The sequence below is a fragment of the Tamandua tetradactyla genome, chromosome 20 (genome assembly GCF_023851605.1).
Source record: "Tamandua tetradactyla isolate mTamTet1 chromosome 20, mTamTet1.pri, whole genome shotgun sequence".
Classification (NCBI taxonomy): Eukaryota; Metazoa; Chordata; class Mammalia; order Pilosa; family Myrmecophagidae; genus Tamandua; species Tamandua tetradactyla.
The window spans coordinates 1,045,563-1,062,389 of NC_135346.1; the positions used below are offsets into that span (position 1 = coordinate 1,045,563).

At 45.7% G+C, this 16,827-nt stretch overlaps 1 protein-coding gene across 6 annotated transcripts in view; it reads left to right on the forward strand.

Moving 5' to 3' along the window:
• The window catches only part of MAPK9 (mitogen-activated protein kinase 9), a 61,141-nt gene that overhangs the window by 11,292 nt on the left and 33,022 nt on the right, over positions 1 to 16,827 (forward strand). For all 6 annotated transcript variants that reach the window (XM_077138201.1, XM_077138199.1, XM_077138200.1 and 3 more), the window contains exon 2: positions 4,151 to 4,313. In XM_077138201.1, coding sequence (XP_076994316.1) covers positions 4,192 to 4,313 — 122 coding nt within the window. In that variant the 5' untranslated portion in view covers positions 4,151 to 4,191. The remainder of the gene's footprint in view (positions 1 to 4,150; positions 4,314 to 16,827) is intronic.

Sequence of the window (16,827 nt, forward strand, 5' to 3'; positions counted from 1 at the left end):
GCTGCTCGGTGTGGGGCCGCCTGGCCGCGCTGGGCTGCTCCGTGGGGCCGCGTCCGAGCTCCCAGCAGGGCCCCCGCTCACAGCTACGTGCGCCCAGGGCTTAGCTGGAAGAGAGGCCATTGTCAGTTGGAGAAGCTATCGACTGGACCTTAGCTCATGGGTCAGGCTCTTATCCTTGTTTAGTGGGCATTCTGGGCACCGCGGACGGAGTGCCCCGTGCAGGACCGCCTTTGCAGATAGGAGGTCAGATGGCAGAGCAAAATGGCAGCGGTCAGATGGGGCTGTAGAGGACAATTTAAATGGGTAAACTCTGCTTTCAAACAGTACAGAATATGTGCACATATGATTTTATTCTCGGCTTTAAAATTTTTATTTTTTTATTGCGAAAAATAACATATACACAAAAGTAATTAATTTCAAATTAATTAGTTGTAAAACAGATTTCTACAATTAGCTGTAGAACAGATTTCAGAGTTTGGTATAGGTCACAGTTCCACAATTTCAGGTTTTTTCTTCTAGCTGCTCCAAGACATTGGAGACTAAAATATCAATATATTTTTCAGCAGTCATATTGATTTGTTAAATCCTACGTTCTGTTATAACTCCTCCTCCTTTGATCCTTTTCTCAATTTTTAGGGAGAACTTTTCCTATGTTGGAAAGGGGTGTTGGAAATTCTAGCTTTTTCATGTTGATAAGGGCTACCAATAATATGGGTGGGGATGGAACCAGCTGGTGTCTGGAGAGGCTGGGCCCTCTGGGTTTCAGGACTTACCTGGTCCAGGGACCCATCTGGAGGTTGTAGGTTTCTGGAAAGTAAACTTAGTACATGAACCTTTTAGGGTCTCAGACAGAGCCCTGGTGTTCTTCAGGGTTGGCAGGAATGGTGTTGGTTGGGGTTTGGCAAACCATGGTAAATAGCAATATGTAGGTGAAGCTAGTGTGAGAGCAGCCTCCAGAGTAGCCCCTGAACTCTGTTAGAACTCTCTCAGCCATGGATACTCTTGTCTTTTTATTTAAAAAAAAACATAACAATAAACAAACACGAACATTCTTACCATATGACAATTCCATTCTTGGTATATAATCAATAACTCACAATATCATCACATAGTTGTATATTCATCACAATGATCATTTCTTAGAACGTTTACATCAATTCAAAAAAAGATAAAAACATACATACCATATCCCTGACCCCGCCCTCTCATTGACTGCTCATATTTCCATCAACCTAATATATTTTAGCCTTTGTTTCCCCTGTTTTTTCCTATACCCCTTACCCCTCCCTTTCATTGACCGCTAGTATTTTAATCTACTCATTTTATTTTAACCTTTGTTCCCCGTATTATTTGTTTATTTCATAACCCTGTTTTTTACTCATCTGTCCATACTGTAGATAAAAGGAGCATCAGACCCAAGGTTTTCACAATCACACAGTCACATTGTGAAAGCTGTATCATTGTTCTAGTGTGCTAGCTGCTGGAATGCAACACACCAGAGACGGATTGGCTTTTAATAAAAGGGGATTTATTTTGTTGGTTCTTCAGAGGAAAGGCAGCTAACTTTCCACTGAGGTTCTTTCTTACGTGGAAGGCACAAGATGGTCTCTGCTGGTCTTCTCTCCAGGCCCCTGGGTTCCAACAACTTTCCCCGGGGTGACTTCTTTCTGCATCTCCAAAGGCCTGGGCTGAGCTGCAAGTGCTGAGATGGGGAATGCTTAGGCTATGCTACATCGTGCTCTCTCATTTAAGCACCAGCCAGTTAAGTCAAACATCACTCATTGCAGCAGACACGCCTCCTAGCCGACTGCAGATGTAATTGGCAACAGATGAGGTTCACCTACCATTGGCTCATGTCCACAGCAACAAGACTAGGTATGCTCACCTGGCCAAGTTGACAACTGAATCTAACTAACACAATCATTATGCAATCATCTTCAAGAAACATGGCTACTGGAACACAGCTCTACATTTTCAGGCACTTCCCTCCAGCCTCTCCAATATACCTTAACTAAAAAGGGATATCTATATAATGCGTAAGAATAACCTCCAGGATAACCTCTCAACTCTGTTTGGAATCTCTCAGCCATTGATACTTTGTCTCATTTCTCTCTTCCCCCTTTTGGTCAGAAGATTTTCCTCAGTCCCTTGATGCTGAATTCCAGTTCATTCTAGAATTTCCGATCCCACGTCGAGGGGGAGGGTGGTGAGTTTGCTTGTTGTGTTGGCTGGAGAGAGAGAGGCCACATCTGAGCAACAAAAGAGGTTCTCTTGGAGGTGACTCTTAGGCCTAATTTTAAGTAGGCTTGACCTATCCTTGATGGGGTGAAGTTTCAGATGAACGAACCCCAAGACTGGGGGCTCAGCCTATGGCTTTGGTTGTCCACACTGCTTGTGAGAGTATCAGGAATTCTCTGCATGGGGAAGTTGAATTTTCCCCCTTTCTCGCCATTCTTCCAACGGAACTTTGTAAATACTTTTTAATTCACTGTTCACATCACCCTGGGATTTATCGGGGCATCACTCTGGACAAACCTACAAAATCTCCTGTAGTTATTCAAGGTTCCATGTACTTATGGTGTTCAATTAAACTGTCCACATAAGTTATATTAGGAAATGTGCTAGTCAAAATATAGATTTTGTACCAAATAAACATTTCTCGCTTTAGTCTCACACAGAAGTTGAAGTTTTAAAATATGAATGACCATCTGTTTTCATCACCCTGCAATATTGACATCCCTTTGTCCTTCGTCATGCAAAAACATTTTTTAATTTGGACATTTAGTCACTATCGTTGTACACTCGAGGCATTCCTAGATTATACCATCTCAGTTTTTATTGTCTATCTTTCCTTCTGGTTTCATTTGTGCCCCCAGCCCTCCTCCCTCTATCATTCTCACATTCAGCTTCATTCAGTGTACTAACATTATTGTATTACAGTTAGGTAGTATTGTGTTGTCCATTTCTGCATTTTTACAATCAGTTCTGTTGCACAATCTGTATTCCTTCAACTGCAATTACCTAATATCTACCCTATTTCTATCTCCTGATGGTCTCTGTTCTTAACTGAAATTCTCCAAGGTCATTCATTAATGTTGGTTCATATCAGTGAGACCATACAGTATTTGTCCTTTTGTTTCTGGCTAATCACACTCAGCATAATGTCCTCAAGGTCCATCCATGTTGTTACATACTTCATAACTTTATTCTGTCTTACAGCTGCATAATATTCCATCGTATGTATATACCACAGTTTGTTTAGCCACCCATCTGTTGATGGTCATTTTGGCTGTTTCCATCTCTTGGTAATTGCAAATAATGCTGCTGTAAACATTGGTGTGCAAATGTCCGTTTGTGTCCTTGCCCTCATGTCCTCTGAGTAGATACCTAGCAATGGCATTGCGGGGTCATATGGCAATTCTATACTTAGCTTCCTGAGAAACCTCCAAACTGTACTCTTGTCTTTTTAATAAAAAAAGATGAAAATAGATGGTTTGCTGACTTTTTTTCATATATATATATTTTTATTGGAGAAGTTGCGGGTTTACAGGAGAGTCTTGCATAAATCCCCAGGTCCCGTGCACACGCTGTTATTGACCTCTTACTTAGGTGCGTTGATGAGACACTTTAATAACTGCTGTTAACTGCAGTCCTGGCTGCACTCGGGTGTCAGTGCATTTCCATGGATTTTAAATTTGTTTCTGTTATCACCTACACAACCTAATGTCCCCCCGCACGCGGGCTTCAGTGCATGAGGGACGTTCACAGGAGATGGGGACCCGCACCGCCTGCTTCCCTGTGGAGGGGTTCAAGTTCCTGCAGGAGACCCCGAAGCCCACGCGTGCTGCCTGCGGGGAGTGGGGGCGTGTGCAGACCCCAGCAGTCCCCGAAACCCACACGTGTTGCCCGGCGGCCGGTCCGCGCAGCGCCAGCAGCGCCCAGGCGCAGGCGCCTTTCCTCCTGGGTTGCGGCTCTCGCGCCCCGGCCGCAGCTGGAGCTCCCGCGCGCCCAGAGCCCCTGTCCGCGGCCTCGCACCCGACGTGCCTTGGCCCTTCGTGGCGGCAATGTGCCGCGTGGGGCTGTGAACTCGGGCCACCTTCTCGCCTAAGCTGCCGTCGGCAGGCGTCGTGTTCCCTCTGCTGTCTTCCAGGAGCCGCTGTCCCGCTCGGTGGGGCCTGGGGTCACTGCACCATGAGTGACGGCGACCGCGACGGTTACTTCCACAGCGTGCAGGTGGCCGACTCGACGTTCACGGTCCTGAGGCGCTACCAGCAGCTGAAGCCCATCGGCTCCGGAGCGCAGGGCATCGTCTGGTGAGTGGGGCCCGGGGTAGGGCCGTGCGGGGTGGGGGGGGAGCTCAGCAGGGGGAGGGGAGGACGCAGGACGCACAGCCTGGAGTGGGGGAAGGGCGGGACGCGCATCTCGGGGGGCGTGTGCGGGGGGAAGGGGGCGGGACCCGCAGCCCAGGGGAGGGCCGTGGAGGTCCAACCCCGTCACGGAGCCGACTCAGACTGCGGGACTCCCCGTGGGGCGCACGGTCACGCAGGCTGCGAGTCCTCCCTCCTCTTAGTGCCCCCCGTCCCTCCCTCTCCGCGACACTGGCGCAGGGTAGTGTGGCGGCCAGTCTGGGCGGGAACGAGGCCCTAGTTCATTTCTTCATCGCGGCTCCTCCCCTCCCCTTTCTGTTCGCCACGGGTTCTCCAGGAGGGGTGCTGGAGGGCTGCCCCCTGCGGCCAGGGCGGGCCTGTCCAGCCAGATGCACTGCCTTCTGCGGTGGCCTGGACGCCTGCCAGTGCCCGCGCCTACAGGTAGAGCTTCTCTTGTGTTTTCCGCCTGCCCCAACCTTTTTCCCCTCACTTCTCTGGGCAGACCTTTTTGTTGTTTTTGCTCAACCCGAGCAAGATTGTCTTGCATCTAAGAGGAATTTGGAGGCTCCTGCTCCATCTGACCTTGCCGTCTAGGGCAGAGAGGATTCCAAAGAGAGGAGGACAGCTGGGCATGGACCTGCTGCTTCTCCTAGAGGCGTTGGCTCTGGGCCTGTGGTCAGTGTTTTGACCTGATTCTGCGGGGCAGGGCGATGTGTGTGACCAGGGAGTCCAGCGTGTCCTCCGGTTGGGGAGCTTGGATGCGCCTAGAGAGTTCTCGAAAAGAAACATTCTTCTGATTTGTAGTCCATCTCTTATTTGGAATTAGAGGGCAGCTTGACCCAGGGAATCTGACAGGGTTGCCCCCGGACACTTAATGCAGTGGCCACATCGAGAGGCTAAGCAGTCGGTGATGAGTCATGACGGGAAGCTTCGTAAAGGTGGCGCTAAAACGAACGAATGCCTTCCGTGCAGCACGTGGGCTTTAAGTCATCTCCTGCTTTTCCACAGATTGGCTTTGACTTCTAGTTTTCTGCTTTTTATCTGTATTTCTTTTTAAGGTAAATGTTCGATGTTGAAATTATTCATGGTTGTTGTATAATTTTCATTTTAAAATTCTAGTTTTGAAATAACAGGTCCTGATATGCCATTATGATAAATCTCTTCTGTAGGAGTAGTGGTAAAGTTATAGAATGGAAAGTTCTGAATTTTCTAAAAACTGAGAAAGCTGGAAGATGTCTTAAACTGAAAATACTTGGTTATTCTTAATGGAAATGTGAGTCCTAATTCTGTACTCTTGGATGTAATGATATTTTCATGTTATTTTGCATGTCAAGTATGTTGTAATCTTTTTGTTGAAGCTCAAGTTATAGATAGAATCTTAGCAATTTCACTTCATTCTAAATTAAGAATTTAGAATTTTTTGTCGTCTAAATACATGTATGACAATTTATGAGCCGCTTTCATCTCGTGCAGAAAGGAAGAAACAAATATATTGAGGCTAAAATATTAACAACACCCTGGATTTTCAGTCCTGCAAAGCTGGGTCCCTAGCCTGAGTCTTGACTCTGCGGCAGGGCACAGAGACTGGGTTTTACTGCTCCAGCCTCGAGGACGAAACGCTTCCTTTGAGATGGTAGAGGATCACAACCCGGAGCGCCCTGGCAGTTTATTTCACACACTTTGGGATTCTCTGTTCATCTCACCATGTGGCTACGCCCGCCACTCATGGGTGCCAGCCTCGTAGGGCTGCCTCCCCAGGGCCGGCTGCGCAGTCCGGTGGGCTGCTGGGTGTCTCACCTTTTGGTAGAGGTGAAGGTGGGCTGCTGGGTGTCTCACCTTCTGGTAGAGGTGAAGGTGGGCTTGCTGGGTGTCTCACCTTTTGGTAGAGAGGTGCAGGGGTGCAGGGCGGGTTTCATCTTGCTGGTCCTCGGGCTGCCCAGGAGGGTCTCCCGCCTCCCACGCCCCGCTGAGGGGAACCACACCCCTCGGAAGAGAAGCATCCTGTACCCGTGCCGAGGGGCCGCACCGTGGCCTCTGGGTGGGTGGGAAGCTGCTGCGGTGCCCCTCAGACCTCCGCGTCCTACCAGTGGGGAAGGGCCGGGAGTCTTTGCCCTCAGGCCCCTGAGGTCCCTCTCCTGCAGATACGCTGGCAGTGACTTTTCTCCTCCCTGCACCTCTTGGTGGGGACTCCTGGGTGCCCCATCCTCCTGGCCAGTTTGCCAGGTTCTCTCCCTGCTGTCTCAAGGGCTGCCTCGTCTGCAAAAGACCCCAGACAGTGCCAGCATGTGCTGTGAGGGGGCAGGTGGCCCACTGCCTCTGAGAGATGCACTCAGTGCGCTCAGTGCCAGGGAAGGAGGACACCCGGGCTCTCGGGCACGGTCTCAGCTGCCGAGGGGCAACCTTTCCAGGTGAGGGTTGAGTGTGTCCCCGTTAGCTTGTCGTTCACTCGTTTTTTTTTTTAGTTCAATTTTATTGCATATATTCATACACCACACAAACCATCCAAAGTATACAATCACTGGCTCACAGTATCATCACACTGTTGTGCATACATTTCCATTATCAATTTTTTCCATCACATAGTTGTGTATTCATCATTATGATCATTTTTTATTGTGAAAAATAACATACAAAAAAAGCAATAAATTTCAAAGCACACCACAATAATTAGTTGTAGAATAGATTTCAGAGTTTGGTGTGAGTCACAGTTTCACAATTTCAGGTTTTTCCTTCTAGCTGCTCCAAGACACTGGAGGCTAAAAGAAATATCAGTATAATGACTCAGCAGTCACACTCATTTGTTAATCCTGTCTTCTCTTATAACTCCTCCTTCTCCTCTGATCCTTCTCCCAATCTTTAGGGGTGTTTGGGCTCTGCCTGTTATAACTTTTTCATGTTTCATACGGGGTTGGAGGGGTAGGGGGATGGAGCTAGCTGGTGTTCTGGGGAGGCTGGGCCCTCTGGGTTTCAGGACTTACCTGGTCCAGGGACCCATCTGGAGGTTGTAGCTCTCTGGAAAGTTCCCCGAGTGTATGGGCCTTTCTTGAATCTTAGACAGAGTCCTGGGTGTTCTTTAGGGCTGGCTGGAATGGTCTTGGTTGGGGTTTGGCAAACTATGGCAGTAGCACTATCTAGGTGAAACTTGAATAAAAGTGACCTCCCAAGAAGCCTCTCAACTCTATCTGAACTCTCTTCCACTGATACTTTATTAGTTACACTCCTTTTTCCCCTTTTGGTCAGGATGGAATTGTTGATCCCATGGTGCCAAGGCTGGACTCTTCCCTGGGAGTCATCTCCCACACCACCAGGGAGACTTTCACCCCTGGAGGTCATGTCCCACGTAGGGGGAGGGCAATGATTTCACTTACAGAGTTGTGCTTAGAGAGAGTGAGGCCACATCTGAGCAACAGCAGAGGTCCTCCAGAAGTAACTCGTAGGCATGCCCATAGGTAGTCTGAGCTTCTCCGCTACCTACATAAGCTTTGCAAGAGTAAGCCTCAAGATCAAGGACTTGGCCTACTGATTTGGGCATCAATGTCTGATATCAGTGGTTTCCCCAGTGGTAAAGTTTAATGTTCCATATTTTTTCTCCCATCCCTCAAGGGACTTTGCCAATACTTTTTAATTATCTGCCCAGCATACTCTGGGCTGTGTCTGGGTTTTACATTAAGCTGTACAGAATTACAAGCCCTCATTCCCATTCTGGGCTCCATGTGTTTAGCTTGTTTAAATGACCTATCCAGACAGGTTGAGTTAGATTATGTGCCACAGAAAATCTAGGTTTTAGACAGAATAAACCTCTCTCCTTTGGTCTTATAGAGTAGGTGAAGTTCTAAAATACAGACAATAACATCCTTACCTCTGTTTACTGATTTACCTTAGACCCGACCTGATATCTCTAACTGAAGGCTGGTCTCTGTTTTGGTTTCTTGGACAGTTGTTGTATGAGGCTGTGCTGACCTTCAGAGTGGCAGAACTCCAAACCTGAGTCTTAGATGTCACACAGGTACCCAGAGTTCCAGGGAAATACCAGGTTGTGCATAAAGAACACGCCTCTCAGAATCTAGAAATAACAATTACCTCTCCGGACTAAATGTGACTACTATAAGAGCTTACACTCTAGGCCCAAATTTTCTTATAAGTATTTTCTAAATGAGACCATACAATATTTACTCTTTTGTTTCTGGCCTATTTTGCATCACATAATGTCCCCCAGGTTAATTCACAATGTTACATGTCTCACAACTGCATTCCTTTCTTTAGCAGCGCAGTATTCGATCATATGTGTACACCACAGTTTGCTTTCCTACTTCTCAGTGTATCCTTCAGCCACCTCTGTCCATTGGGTGTCTTGGATAATGTCCAAAGTCAGCAGTCCATGTCTCACATTATCCTCACTTAGTGATATAATTATCAACACTCAATTTTAGATCATTTTCATTGCTCCCAAGAGAAAAAATAACTGATAAACACACCCTCACCCAATAGAAAATCGAAGCCTCCCCTTCACTATTGTCCTTCCCCTCCAGTTATTTACTTCTGGTATTGCTGTTGTACTGCTGATGTCTTCCTGTTAAACAGAGCCCATAGTACGCAATAGTAGTTTTCCCCCTGTACCTCTATATTATAAACTCTTTGTACAAGAATTGTACCTTTGAAGTAGTTCACACAAAAACAAGGACACATGGCTCTATACAACCTCTTTCAATCATGTACCCCTTAATATGGCAATATGACTTATAAATCCACTAATAAACTGCCTTCACTCCTACCTATTCCCTTATATGTGAGTTCAACCTCATGAGCTAACTGTTCACCCATCTTCTAGCTTCCGTGTATCTCTAGGTCCCCTATATTCTGTATTATAAACTTCTGATTATACCTTTATGCTGGTTATGAAAGTGGAATCATACAGTATCTGTCCTTTTGTGTCTGGCTAACTTCACTCAGCATTATGTCCTCAAGGCTCATCCATCTTGTCATGTGCTTCAGGACGTCCTTTTGTCTTGCTGCTGCATAATATTCCATCATATGTATATACCACATTTTGTTGAGCCACTTGTCTGTTGGTCATTTGGTTTGTTTCCATCTTTTGGTGATTGTGAATAATGCTGCTATGAACATTGGTGTGAAAATGTCTATTTGTGTCACTGCTTTCGTACTATTGCTGGGTCATAGGGCAACTCGATATTTAGTTTCCTAAGGAACCACCAAGCAGTCTTCCATAGTGGCTGCACCATTGTACATTCCCACCAGCAGTGCATAAGTGTCCCAGTTTCTCCACATCCTCACCAACATTTGTAGTTTCCTGTTTGTTTAGTAGCAGCCATTCTCATAGGCGTGAGGTGGCATCTCATTGTAGTCTTGATCTGTATTTCCCTTATAGCCAGTGAAAATGAGCATCTCTTCACGTGCTTTTAAGCCATCTGTATTTACTCTTTGGAAAAATGCCCACTCATATCTTTAGCCCATTTTGTATTGGGGTTGTTTGTGATTTTGTTGTTGAGTTGCATGATTTCTTTTTTTTTCCAGTTGTACCAAAGGCAATGTTTTATATTTAAAAAGAGAATTAAATTACATATCTACAAAGAACAAAAGTTTAATATGCCAAAGACATTTTGTTGTTTGATGCACTTACTGTCAATATTTGGGGCAGTTTTTAAGGTTTAAAAAAAAAGGCATTAATAATAGCCCTGAACAATATTTAACATAACTGGAAAATGAAAACTACCTTCACACTCGCATTCAGTTGTTTTTTTCCTTTGCTTTAAGTAAGCTACCACTAACTCTAACCAGTTTGCAATGCATTGCTCCGGACTGAGTGGAAACGTTCGTACTTGCAAAAATGTTTTCCAAAGGTCCCTTGGCCTCTACAGAAGGCATAAAATAGCTAAGGAGAGACTAGAGTTTATTTTCAAATGCTATGACAGACTTCTAGTAATCCTTCATCAGTAGGAATATTTTCGAAATACCAGATATTTAGGATTGGATTTAATTCTTTGGTGTAAGCATGAAACTGTTAATGACTGCTTTCCATGGCTTCTGAATAAACCAGTAAGAAACCCAAGGAGGACAAGTGACAGTGAAATCCAGTATACAGCGCAGGGCAGGAAGAGTGATAAATAAATGTTTTTATCAAATAGGAAAAGTGAATACTAATATTGTACTCTAGAGAAACTAGCACACATCTAGAGAAAACCGAAAGGTCAAGATTCCTGATGACCAAATTTATAACTTGTAGCTGGAGTATTTTGCTGCGTTTGGCACTGTGTCATAGCTTACAATCTACACTATCAGAGGACTCTAAGATCTTGGCATAGGAGACAAACTCCTTGCACCATGCCAGGGGGGGAAAAGCCAAATTGTTTCTTCCCCACAAATGCCTGAACTTTATACCGTAAATTAAATCAAAGTGAGAAGTATAAAGCAAGGTTATAATGCAACCCTCTTACCACTTTTGCATTATTTTCCTTTGTGACATAGACAACTTTATTTTTCTTTTTGGAGTTGGTTACTGCTTAATTTGGTAACTTGAAAGGTTTTAAAATCAACTTTTTGAATAAGAAGAAGGTGTAGGACTTTATGGTTATTAATTTTATTACCAAAATATCTAAGGGACTCAATCTATGTTAATAATTATAAGTTCTTTTAAATATCATTTGAAAAATACTTTGTGGACACTGGACCCGGACTATACTATTTCAATACCTCTTGACCTGAATTTTGAAGTTTTTCACTCAGTTCCCTATTCTTTACTCTGCTACTTCCTCTCAAGTTTTCTTCATTTCACAAATTGTGAGATTTTTTTTCCATTGGACCTTCCCCTACAAAGGAACTGAGTTACAGATATTCCTCTAAATCTTAATACCCCCAAACTGGAATTCTAATGGATTTTTTAAAAAACATTTTTACTGAAGAAAAGGCAAGCGCACTTATTACATCAGTACTGTTAAAGTAAAAGTGACAGCAGTGAAGGGACTTACTCGTATTTCCAAAGACCAAGATTTACCATGGCAAAGTCTAAAAAATAGGCAAAGGAGATAAGATCCTAAATATGACTATCATAAAAATAATCAATTTCTTCTGCTGAATGAGGAACCAAAGAACTCAAATAGAGGATTTCAACCATGAAAACTTTAAGAGCAGATAGGTATACATTCCCTGTTATTTTTTTCAGGACATTATTTTATACATGTTCCTTCAGGACCCCAAACCGCTCATTCGAAGTTATCTGTCTGTTTTCCAGCACTATTTATGTCAGATTGCAGGGGTACACCTGTAGGAACCTCCTTTTTTTTTTTTTGTAAGGTCACACTGTAACCAGTTCAGTGCCAGGGCTGAGCGTGTCCCCAGGGGTCATGCCCTGCAGGCACTGAGGGAGATGCCTCAGGTGCACGTTTAACATCGGGTTCTGGACGTTGCGTTTGCTTCAGCCCTAGCACGAAAGGGAAGCGTGAACATCGTGCTTGTTCTCAGAGTGATCTGCTCACCAGAACGGTGGCTGGTGTCTCCTCGTTAGATCTTCTCACTGTCCGCCATCTAGCAGGTCTGTCATTTCTCCTGCATACCAGGACCTCCACATCTAGACTCCTGCATCCCTGGGTTACAGATAGATGATCTCAGCCCTTCAGAAGAAATGAGCCCACCGCGACGTCTTTAAACTAGTCTGGTGTTACTCCGGAGCCTCGTCTCGGTCTCCACTGGTGGCGTCGTCATCTGACCAGCCCCAAAGCCAGAGGCCCCTGCATCCTCACCCCCAGTCTCTCATCTCAGTTATCCTTTGGTGGGTTGGCCTCAGGAATTGCCTTGGAATTCCTGTCTGTTCCTACTGCCGCTGTCCTGGTCCGGATGCTCATGAGTCACCTTGGCAATGCAGCAGATTCTCTTCTGACTCACCCTCCACCAATCCGTTTCCAGTCCAGTCGTTCTCCAAGAGCAGTCAGAGTTATCTCCCTCAAAGCATCCTGCTTAAAGATGCCCTTTCACATTCCATCACTAAGAGGATAAAATCCAAATGATTTTACTTAGAAAACTGGGTCCCGCTGTCTGGTTCCAACCTCCCTCTAAGTTTCGGTTCATCTACCAGAATCTGCCTGAAATCCAGATAGAACCCAGACTTTTGTGATGCCAGGCCCAGCTCACATGTCCGCACCCCTGTAAGCCTTCGTCACCTCCCAGTGGAAAATTGGACATTCCCTCTGTTGTAACCAGTTTTGCTTTTTACTCATTTCTATTTTACCATAATATTTATGAATCATGTAATGCTAATTCTGTGCTTTTGTTTCTCTCATTGAAGTGTGAATGAAATCAGGGATTAGGTCCTATAGAGTCTACAACATAATTGGTACCCATAAATATTTATTTAATGAACTTTATAAAGCAAAATATGCATTGAAAGTGAATTATAAAGTATTATATGAGGCCTAAGGAGGAACTGATAACTATGTCATAGTTTGACTAGATTCCGTTGTTGTAAAATGTTATCATAGAAAGCTGGAGACAGTTTCTATTTCTTTTGTCTCTAGAGATCATTAGTCAATGACTCAGTTATTACTAAATGACTTTTTTTTTTTTTTTTTTTTTTTTTTTTTTTTAAAGGAAAGACAGAGAGAAGGAAGGAAGGATAGAAGGAAGGAAGGAAGGAAGAAAGGGAAACATTTTTAAACATTTTCTTGTTTTATTGTATTCTGTTTCTCCGTTTTTGTTACATGGGCTGGGGCCGGGAATCGAACCGAGGTCCTCCGGCATAGCAGGCAAGCACTTTGCCCGCTGAGCCACCGCGGCCCGCCCACTAAATGACTTTTTAATTAAAATATGCTAGTTCTGAATAACTGGCTAGGCCATAGCAATAATTCTCCCTTGTTACATGATTTTAGGAACCTTCTTATATCAGATTGTTCCCGCCTTGCCAAGAATGAGGGTGCAGCAGCACGATGGAATCGTGGTTTCTGAGTTCCTGGCACTGCCCTGCCCCAGGGTTGTCGGTGGTTCCAGTTAAAATTCCCCCACTCGTCGTGGAAGTCCGCCGCTGGCGAGTTCTCTCTGCTGCCAGCAGTTGTTCCGTGTGCAGCTGGGCCTCAACCTCAGGCCTGGCGCATGTTTTTCTGATGGCTTAATTTATCCCCACTTCCGGTAAAATTGGCTGGAATATTATTTTTTCTGTTTAACTGATTAGTATTTTTCTCTTGAGAACAGAACTGATTTCCTCATACTTCATTTTGTCTCAGAAGGTTTGCCTTCCTTTTTTATTTTTTGCATGGCCAGGCACTGGGAATGGAACCAGGGTCTCCGGCATGGCAGGCAAGAACTCTGCCACTGAGCCACTGTGGCCCGCCCTGCCTTCCTTTTTAACACAGGAAAATACTGTTCTGTATTCTTGCCACTTAGAGGTCGTCGATTCATAGGACTAATTCCTTTTAGAAGTCCAGTTGCTTTCCTGGTGCAAGGCCAGTGAGAACCCCGTAAGGACGGTTCTTTCCAGGCATGACTCTCCCTCTATGTTTCAAACTTTTCTTACCAAAACCGGAATACAGTTGGATTCCCCATCGTATTCTCATCCTGTATTGCTGGGTACTGCTTTGCTGGAGTCTTCTATTTAGTCTTAGAAAATGTTTCTTCTTTCCTTCCTTTTGATTCGGTTTCATTACATTATCCAAAGACATCGATTTTTTCAAGGTTTTCATTGCTGTGGGTTTTCAGTGGCGGCTTCAGAGCTGCGGTGGCTGCCACCAAGCAGGTACCAGACCGCTTCGTAACTTGTATGATTTATTCATGTACATAGGATATCAGCATTTATCTGATACATGATTTCCAAATATTTTCTCCCATTGAGTTGGCTGCCTTTTCACCTATTTGACAGTCTTTTTAGGCACAAAAGCATTTGATTTGGGGGACATCATGATCATTTTTAGAACATTTGCATCACTCCAGAAAAAAAAAAAAGACAAAATATGTCAGTCAGAGTTCTCTAGAGAAACAGAACCAACAGGAGAGATCTATAAATATGAGGCTTATAAAGCTGACTCATGCAAACGTGGGAATGGAAGAGTCCAAAATCTGCAGGCAGGCTGTGAAGCTGGTGGTTCTGATGAAGAGTCTGGATGACTCCACAGGAGAGGCTCGCTGCTGAAGAAGCAGGGAAAGAGTCTCTCTTCTTCCTTACAAGCCTTAAAATGATTGGATTATCTTGTTGTAGGAGGCATGCCGTAGTTGATCACAGATGTGATCAGCCACAGACGCAAGCAGCTGGCTGATGATGTATTACCCCAGCCTGCCCATAAATCAGCCAGCCATGAAATGTCCTTGCAGCAACTGTCAGGCCAGGGCTTGCCTGACCAGACCACTGGGCACCATCACTTGACCAAGTTGGCACCTGAACCTACCGTCATACACAAGAAATCCCCCATGTCCCATACCACTCACCCCTCCCTCTTGTTGACTGCTAGTATTTCAGTGTGCCCAATCTTTCTTTATCTTTTATTCCCCCACCTTCTATTATTTATTTTTTGTCCTTGTGTTTTTACTCATCTGTCTATACCCTGGATAAAAGGATCACCAGACACAAGGTTTTCACAATCACACGGTCGCATTGTAGAAGCTCTATAGTTATACGATCGTCCGAATGCCACTCAGCAGTTTCAGGTACTTCCCTCCAGCCTCTCCAGGCTCCATAAGCTGAAGAGGATTTCCACACACTGCGTGTGAAGGTTACTAGTGATGTCAGTGGTGCCCCTGCACGTGCCCGTGTCCCTTGGGGACCTTGCTGCTCGTGGTGGGAAGGCTGGAGGCTCTGCCCGACCTTGGTCACCTGAGTAAAGTTCATTCCACCCGGCACAAGCTCGACGGGCCGTTGTCCACATCTCTGGGAGACAACTGCTTCGCTCAAGAGCCGCTTCGCTTTCTGTAACTGTGATTGGTAGTTGGTTTTGTGGCATGCTCCTGCCTTGTATTCTGTTGGGGACATATGTATTTTATAAGTGGCTTCAGCCCCCTTTTCCTCTTTCTCTTGGTGTCCATCCTTCACCAGGCTTGGGGCACCAAGGAGGGTTGGGAAATTATCTGGTAATGACATATTCCTCGTTCTTAAAAAAATGAAATAAAACTGGACCTAGATTTTCTTTTATCGTATTCACTGTTGCCATTATGCAGTTAGCTGATGGGGCATGCTGCAGATTCCCTCTGTCACTGTGATACTTTGAAGTCCCTCGTCAGGGTCCCTTTGGGGGTTCGGGAGACAGCGTAGTGGCCGGAAGTGGTCCGTGTGCAGTCCCAGCACCTGCAGGTGCCCCCTTGGCGGTTGCAGATGCGTTACCAGGGGGCCCAAAGCCCAGGGTCCTGCTCACAGGCACACAGCAGGGCCAGGCATGGGGCTGCGGCCACGGGCAGTCTCCCTGCACCCCAGAAGGAGCGCGGCTGCCGTGCTGGCCTCCTGCTCTCTACAGGCCAGCAGCGTGTGAGGGTTGGAGGCACCGCACGGGTGGTGATGGGTTAGGCAGCAGGAGGGGTTCGCATGCGGCGTGTGCCCTGCAGAGCTCTGAGAAATCAAACAGCATGCAAGCAGCGGTGCGTTCACAGAGGTCGGGGCGGCCGTTCGACAGCACGCAGGCGAGGCTGCTCCGCTGTGTGGGGCTAGGTGCGGGAGCTGGGACAGGGCTCACATTTCAACTCCTTTGAGTTGTTTTTACAGCTGCCTTTGGTTTGTTTTCTTCTATATTTTTGTTGTTCATTAGAACATGTTAATAAATTTTGTTAGGAGATAAGTTTCAAAATGTTTATCATTTAAAAATATTTATAAGAACCAACTAAATTATTAAGTAATGGCAAGATTTGTAACCCTGGTGGGGAAAGTGTATTACATTCCTTTTGTGTAAATATTCAATTTTTCTTTCTCATTCTAAAATGTCAATTTGTTCAACCAAAATAGTGATGATTCTTTATCTTATGAAGCAGTTCCAGGAAAAGTTGAAGCTTTGTTTCTGAGTGTTTGACGTGAGGCCTGCAGAGCTTAGAAGTGACAGTTGGAGCTTCCAGGTGGAAGAGCCAGCACCCTTTCCTTCTCCCTCTCCCGGTTCTGTGCACGCGTCGGCATGGCCTGCTATTGCGCAGTTTTGCTTTCTCTTTGTGGGTAAGACTAAGTAAGGGTCATGTGCACAGGAGTATGCCTGTGGGGAGGGGAGAGACGCAGCGCTCAGGAGGCTCGCTGCCCAGGCCCAGCTCCGCCATCAGCTCTGTGTCCTTGGCTGGCCGGTCTCCACGGGCCTCCTGGTTCCCTGTCACCTGGGAGCCAGGACACCTGGCCTAAGACGGGACCAAGAAGCCAAACACAAAAGGTGTGACCGGGGCTTTGAGCAGAGCTCTAAAGTACAGAAAAAACAGGAGGCTGATTAAAAGTGAGCCTGACACGGCGATGCCGGTTGGTGCCTGCGGTTTCCAGTCCCAGCGCTGTGCGCTGTTGGGGCCG